Here is an 8,143-nt window from a genome sequence, read left to right as displayed (position 1 = left end):
TCCACTCTAAACAGAATTCCATGGTTTCTTTTTATTTTTTTATTTGTTTGTTTATTTAATTGGGGGAATACACTAGCCGTTGTTACACACTGACAACCGATGTCATGTACACAGGGCATATAGCATAAAGCTAGTTTGCAGCCCTCCTCAATCAGCCCTCGACTAAAAGATTCCCTCTGGGGCAAGGCTACAAACGTACACACTTAAATACCGAACTTCATACAGCTCTTCCTGTCCTATACATGTAAAACAGTGGAGTTGTAGGTGAGATTTTGTCAGGAGATGATGTCAGAGGTTGCACCGCCACGATTGCTTTTCAAATACTATACATTTTTTCAGTAAAGAAATTTATAAAGTCCTCACTACTAAACTGTGATGGAACACAAATTTCAGATCCCTGATTTGTAGTTAGTTTAGCTACAGTACTGAAAAGGAACCTGGGATTGTTTTTGTTGTTTTCTATGAGTTTGCTCAGGTGTTCAGCTCTAGCAGCTTTTAGCGTCTGTCTGTAGCTGAGCATACTGACTTTATACGCAATTCTAAATACCTCCAATTTAGTTTTCCTCCATTTTCTCTCCAGATTACAGGCTGTTCTCTTGAGGGCATGCGTATGACTATTATACCAAGGTGCAGGTGTTTGTTCTCTAACCTTTTTTAACCGGGTGGCGGCAACAGTGTCTAATGTGCTAGTGAGGATAAGATCTATGTTGTTGGTCATTTCATCAAGATTATTATCAGTTATGGGTTTAGTGAGAAATTGAGATAAATCAGGCAGGTTATTTATGAATCTGTCCTTAGTGGTTGGAACAATAGTCCTACCAGGTCGATAACGTGGTGAAACACGGCTAATCTGCTCTACCGGTAGTGTGTACAGTATGAGGTAATGGTCTGTGATGTCATCACTCTGAGGTAAAATATCTATATCAGTGACGTCTGCTCCGTGGGATATTATTAAGTCTAGTGTGTGGTTAAAACGATGAGTTGGTCTGGTGATGTTTTGTTTAACCACAAAAGAGTTTAATTAGTCGACAAATGATAATCCTAGAGCATCGTTTACATCATCTACATGAATATTAAAATCTCCTACAAGCAGCACTTTATCAAACTTGTTTAAGAGGTTTGAAAGAAAACGAGCAAACTCTTGAAGAAAGTAAATTAGTAATTTTTTAATTGGAGAAAAATTCATTCTATGGCATTTTCTCTCCCAGTCAGGTCTTGGCTAATTCCTAGCCACTAGCAAGCTCTCCGCATCACATCGCTGGACACTTTGCCAACCAGAGAGTATGGAGGCCAACACACAGAGTCATGTGACAAATATAGACTAGCCTTAATACAACTAAGGAAACGTGTTATCTGCCCTATTTTACATCAAAGAGCTCACAGACATCTACGATTAGCAACGTAGACCATAACGCTGCCCCGCCCACCACGCCAGCACGGGCAATTCTGCTCCAAGTGGCATCATCAGCACCACTACGGAGCTTAACTGTAACGCTGCAATTTTTTATTTCTCCATCCTAACACCAGTCACTCCAGAAGACATTCATCTATTAAATATCTTTATGTGTTTTGCTTTCTTTTTTGTTTGCTGTCTAGCACCATTATTGGCATGTGTGTGGTTATTCAGGATTTGTCCTCTATTTCTCCTTTCCTTGTCCTCCATGGAGTCATTTTCTATGTGTGAACAATGGATGTCCTAGTATTCAGGGCTCTCTTCAGCTATACAGTCCTGCGAAAGTTCAACAACCAAAGATGAAAAAGAAATGAATGATTCAGAATGAGCTGATATTCAGGACATTTAGATACAATTAGAAGATACACAGTATGAGTTTTGTCTGGTTTGTTTCAGCAGGAATGCTGGTTTGTTTCAGCAGCCTGATCTAAATACTGATGTACTGAGCTCCAAACTAAACCCCGATTATCATGTCTACCATAATTCTGCAGCAACTGGCCCAAAGATCACAAAAATCTAGTAGTTCAAAGTTTCTCACCATCTGTTCCTCTCCACTGCATCTGCAAATCTCTAGCTGCTCCTCAAGGTTCATCAATTTGGTTTGTAGGACTCTGACTTGCTTCGTCAGGGCATTGTTCTCGTTCTGCAGTGAACACTGAGTGCAGGATATTGATAAAGGACAAAATCATTCACACCCCAAATGTAGCATTAGTAAGTAATGAAGTATAAATACGTTGTTACTGTACTCAAGTAGATTTTTCTGATATCAGTATTTTACTTCACTATTCATTTTTCAGACAAATTTTTATTTTCATTAATTACATTATTACACAAATATCTATACTTTCTACTTCTTACATTTTCAAACCAGACTCATTACTTTAGTAATTTAGTAAGTTTAAATTTAGTAAGTCTCAAATCAGCTCTTATCAGTTAATAACCCTCGGGGTCAACAAACACGCTGGCGCGTTTCGTGGCATTTTTTCCTTATAACGCATGAAACGATCTTAAATTACACTTTTTTGACCGCCCTTTTAAGAGCAAAACATCGTTCAAAGGGTCTACTTTTATTTGTTTACACTCATACTAACAATCAAACGCTGTGCTTTTGTAAAATAAACAATACAGACAGGGGCATATAGAAATCTCGCAATGTCTGTTAAATAAAACATCGAAAACAAATATTCTCTGATTCTGTAATCCGCATGTGTGTTAGAAGAGTTAAGAATAGCGGTCAACTGATTTATCGGTTTTGCTGATTAATCAGCACCGATAGCAAAAATCCATACCGATAGTTTTTCCGGGTTGCGTCTGCTGCTGGAGCAGCTGAGAAGGTCCACTGTCATTATACACTATGAGAGCAGCCTCTAGAGATGAAACATTGTTGACACATGCTGTTTGTGGGCATGCATTATGACTTACTGGACACCAACTCTGCTTTCTCCATTATCATTTGGGGCTTCTTAAGCTTGAATATTAAAATAGAACTAGAACTAAAAAGGGACCTATTTTATACTTGCGTTTTTTGAACAGGACTAGTTATATTAAGTTTCCCCTGTTTGACAAGATTAGTTGTTATATTGTAGTTAATAATGAATATTTTATTTAGCATATTTTTAAGATTCAGTACTGTTTCACAATCGAGTATTATGTTTTCTATCCTGTCTAGGTTTTAATAAACTATCGTATGATTAATCAGTTATCAGCAACTACGATCCAACCTTGTTATCAGTATCGATGAAATCCACCATCGGTCGACCTCTAGTTAAATCATAGGGTATGAGTTTAGTTAGTTATAGGCTATTGAGCTTCATTTTTGGTTTGTTTTTACATTACATGAGGAAATTTCTTCTTGGTTACCTTCATTAACGCGAATAAATCCCGCAAGTGCTTCACTGACACTTTCAAAGCTTCCCACTGCTCCATGAGGACAGAGTTATTGTGCTTCAGCTCTGCATTGACCTCCATAGCTTACTTCTCTCGGGCCTTGGCCTCAACCATAGGGGCCTGGATGTTCAAACAAATCTTATGAGACACATCATAAGAATAACCAAAAGGCTTATGTCCTACAACGTTAGAACAGACTATGACCCCGATACCTCGTCTATGTTGTAAACTTAAGATCCAGTAGTAGTACTACACACCGGACATCGCAAGATTGATCACATCGGCGCTTGACGATAAGAAACACTTACCGCCGCTTCTTCATATTTGATCCAGAGGGTGTAGTAGTCCTTCTGGCTTTGCCTCTGCTCCTAAAACACAACCATGTAATAGAAGAGGTTCCAGTTCTGTTCTGTGTTATGATAACTGAGCGTTAGTTAGGAAAAGTGGTCGACCAATATATTACCGTGGCCAATAAATCTCTCTGTTTGGTCGAAATATTTCAAAACAGAATATGACGCTATATCGTGCATTAGAGCTTCTTTTCTAAGAGAAGCTACTCAGATGTGAAGCCAGTGTCTGACAGACAGTAAAATATATACATGATATACATCAATTGAGTTGTGTTTTTGGATTTGTCAATTTGTTTTGTGATTTGTTTTGGATGTGTTTTGCATTTCTTGGCCACCGTAGTTATCTCACTTGTTTACATTCTGCTTGTTTAGATTTTGTAAATATTTATTTACATACCGTATTTTTCCGGGGGTTTTCCCGGTTTCACAAGATTCAAGCCAAAACACTGAGCCCCATAACATCAGACCAATGAAATTGCAGAACGGGTTCAGGTGAACCAATGAAACTCTTTATATTAAATCAGATGTGCTCCCACTGAATCGGGCCGCACCACATCATAAATATGGATGATGTTCCTCTGACGTTTGACCTGCCGCTCACTCGGACTGTCTACAGGAAATGCGAATCATTCGTCACGCTGAAAACAACCGGGCATAAAAACACACACTTCACCTGTGTTCTGAGCTTCACGGCATCAGGAGAAAAGCTTCACCGATGGTGATTTTTAAATGCACGACGATGCCAAAAGATAAACTCCAGAGAGAAATAGTTGTGAAAGGAAGGAGGAAGACAGTGAACAATGACTTTCTTGGTAGGCTACTGTTTAGATACAAGCCGTGTAACAGACACTGTCTTTCATTAAAGTCTGTGTAAAGTTCATTAGTTTCAGTGTAGACACCTGCGACTTATAGACATATATAAATTCAGTGGGTGCAGCTTATATTTGGGTGTGTTTAATAGTCCAGAAATTACAGTAGTTGTTTTAATAGACACAATGAAAAGTTGCACTAATACTTATTCAGTGAAGTGTAACTTCATTACTTTTTGTTTAGGTTTATACATGTATTATTAACTAGTCTTCACTAGTGAATATTTTTTAAATACCTCAGAGAATATGTTATAAATATGACGTATTATGTAATAAATACTCATTTGCATATCTCTCACTGCATATCTCTCATTTACTGTGATTACATGCATTATATCGGACGATCGGCCTGATTGCTTTCTAAATTTTGGAATTGGCATCAGCCATTAAAAATCCCATATCGGTCGACCACTAGTTATGAGGTTCCTCCAATATTAGAGGTCTCTCAATAATCCTCTGGAGCAACACTCACACACACACACACACACACACACACACACACACACACTACAAATTGTTTCTTACCATTAGTTTCTCTTCACCTTTCTCACAACTCCTTATTCGTTCCTCCAACATGTTCACTGTGTTTTGCAGGATTTCTACATGCTTGGTCAGGGCAAAGTTCTCGTTCTGCAGTGGAGAGTTGCAGGACATTGATAAAGGACAAAATTATTCACACACCAAATTCAGACACACTTTCAACATTAGTTCTTTACAGTGATCAGTCTCGAGACATATACAGTAAGGGCTAATAAGCTTCCAGCAGGATTGTGGTGAGATATTTGGGCCATTTCTCCAAGGAAACCATCCACATTTCCCTCATAGTGTCAGTAGAGTGAGCTACACATGACCAGGCTTTTTTTTTTGTGTTAGTTTGTTTCATGAAGTCATTTTTGGCTCTATGTTCTTCACAGAAGGAATTCTCTTTTCACTTACCTTCATACACTCGACACGAACGTTACTTTGTTTGCAAAATAATTTTTCACATTGGTGCCCCAAATCTTTCGCTTCATCCCGCTGCTTGATCAGGCTGGAGTTCAAGTGCCTCAACTCTGCATTGGCCTCCAGAGCTTTGATCTCTTGGCACTCTGCATCAGCCGGTAAGGTCTGAAAGTTCAAACAAACCTCATGAGCTTCATTTACTTCTACACAACATAAGAATAACCAAAAGGCTTACGTACTACAACATTAGAACAGACTACGCCCCGATACCTCGTCCATTTCATAAAATAAAGATTTATATTATTGAATCACACTGGATATCACAAGACCAGTCACATCTATCTCCATCACAGTGTGGTACCACAGCTCCATGGAAAGCCCTGAGGATGGTCCAACCTGCCCAATGCATCACTGGTACCCACCTACCTGCCACTGAGCTCCTACTGAGTCTGTGCAGAGCTTTCAGCATTATCATGGACTAATCACATACCAGTCACAATCTGTTCAACCTCCTTCCATCCAGAAGGAGGTATAGGAACATACAGTATGCATCAGAACCAGACATTTCAGGGCTATCTATCTGTCTGTCTGTCTGTCTGTCTGTCTGTCTGTCTATCCGTCTATCTATCTATCTATCTATCTATCTATCTATCTATCTATCTATCTATCTATCTATCTATCTATCTATCAATCAATCATAGTTTGATGAGAAGAAATACTTACCAAGGCATCTTCAAATTTGGACCACAGTCTCTTTAACTCCTTATTAGACGCCTTCTGCTCCTAAAACACAAACATAAAGATGAGCAGTGTTCAAACTCGAGTGCTTCCCATCTGCACTTCAGATATTCTCTTTTCTTCATATTGTATTCATCTAGATCAATTAGTAAAAGAGTTCTGTGTAACCCGAGGCTTTTCACTCACTATGCATTTCATTTCCAACTCACTTATCGCCTCAGTAAGCTGTTCCTCCAAAGATCTCTCTCTGTCCACCATCTCTGTCAGCCTGACCTCTAAAGCCTGAAAAAGTACAGCAACCATAATGTTCAGATTCCCTTGAGGAGCACAGAGCAACAAAAAAATGTGATTCCTGACAGCAGTCCTGGTTAATTTGTGAAAGATCACCTTTATTATCTTATCCTTTTCCTGAAACACCTTCTCCATCTCTTTATTGTCCTGGAGGATGCTGTGATCCTGTGGTTCTCGATCACACTCCTGGAATGTAATGAGCCAAACTTAAGCTTTTAAACAGATTGAGTTTTGTAACTCTTTATTTTGCTGAATGGAGCAGAACATTTCCTAATCAGATCCTGTCCATGATTGATTACAGTTTTTCTCAGTTGTTTTGGAGCAGTTTCTCAGATCAGAAATGAAATTCTCAAATCTACTCGTTCAACCTCCACATCATGTCGTCACTCGTGCTCATCATAAGAACATTTCTTGTTGTTTTGATCAAATTGTGAATGCTTTTGTACATTATTTAATGGATTGTGTACGAGTGTCTGCTGTTTCCTACATTATCAGTTGTTTATGTTCATGTTGATCAAAATATATTCTACTGGTTTCACCTGAATAGTTTTAACCCCCAAAACATCTCAGCATCAGTTCACTGTATGTAAAATGGTTAAACCAGTTGTCATCATCTGTTATCTAAAATCTATATTTAACTTTTTATTGTAAACGTGTTGAATTGATGAATCTTGCACGTCACTAATGAAGGCGAGTGAACGACATCAGATCAACCAATCATCAACCAGTTCTCTAAAACAGGTCAAAGGTCAATCTGGTGAAGCTTCAGTTGGAGAGTGAATACAGACAAAACACAGAATTATACATTCTGAAAACAGATGAACTAAGAAACAAACAAACACTAATACAGTACAGTAAAAGTGTGAATTCTGTCTGGTCTCTTACAATTAATATAAATAAATTTTACAATCAAATAAATGAATTTGTGCTGAAATTTATAGATGCCAAACAGAAGGAAGTCAAATTATATGCATTATCAGTCACTGTGATCCAAACCATAGTTTATATCAAGAAACACTGAAACTGTGCAGCGTCACACTGATAACACGACTAAAAAAGGGACTTTTCATTCTGATGGGAATGAGATGCTCATTGACACAAATATTTACTTTTGAGAGATAACTGGTATAATAACTGATAGAAATAAACACTAAAGTGTATTTAATACAGACTCTCACCTGGTTTATCTGACTTTTTTGGACAGTCTCACAGAACAGATGCTCCAGATGCTCCGGCTCAGTCACTCGTTCCATCAGAATCAGATCACTTATTCTAAAACACAATCAACTTCCTCACCGACCTGCTCCGTGCGCTGTGCGGGGCCACACCGAGGACTCGGCACTCGATCGGGGCCCTTTTTCCTCAATACGCATGCGCGTTCTTGGGGTTCCCACTGTGAGTTCACAGAGAGCGCGTTCCCGTGACGCGCCACGGACGCGCGCTCCCGAGCAAATACCCGCGCATGCGCAGTGACTGATGAACCGCTAGGAGTGAATTCATAATCTACATCTAGGCTGCAGAACATCATCATTATCTTGCATAAAGCATGTTCTTATCCTTCTGAAGGTTTTTTAACGGACTTATCCAATTAGCAAATCATGTAACAGCAGGGC

The 8,143-nt window shown here is 38.9% G+C and overlaps 1 protein-coding gene across 1 annotated transcript; it reads right to left on the bottom strand.

Moving 5' to 3' along the window:
- Positions 1–1,146: 1,146 nt before the first annotated feature.
- LOC124380744 lies at positions 1,147–7,916 on the bottom strand. The gene is made up of 9 exons (XM_046841989.1): positions 7,709–7,916; positions 6,627–6,716; positions 6,426–6,521; positions 6,225–6,284; positions 5,496–5,666; positions 5,085–5,189; positions 3,649–3,708; positions 1,992–3,460; positions 1,147–1,729 (listed from the first exon to the last, which is right to left on the bottom strand). Exons 1-8 carry the CDS (start codon positions 7,781–7,783, stop codon positions 3,425–3,427), a joined length of 693 nt encoding a protein of 230 aa, XP_046697945.1. The 5' UTR covers positions 7,784–7,916; the 3' UTR covers positions 1,147–1,729; positions 1,992–3,424.
- Between the last annotated feature and the right edge of the window lie 227 nt (positions 7,917–8,143).

Source organism: Silurus meridionalis, chromosome 3 (assembly GCF_014805685.1).
Source record: "Silurus meridionalis isolate SWU-2019-XX chromosome 3, ASM1480568v1, whole genome shotgun sequence".
Taxonomy (NCBI): domain Eukaryota; kingdom Metazoa; phylum Chordata; class Actinopteri; order Siluriformes; family Siluridae; genus Silurus; species Silurus meridionalis.
This window is presented reverse-complemented; position numbering and strand designations above follow the sequence as displayed.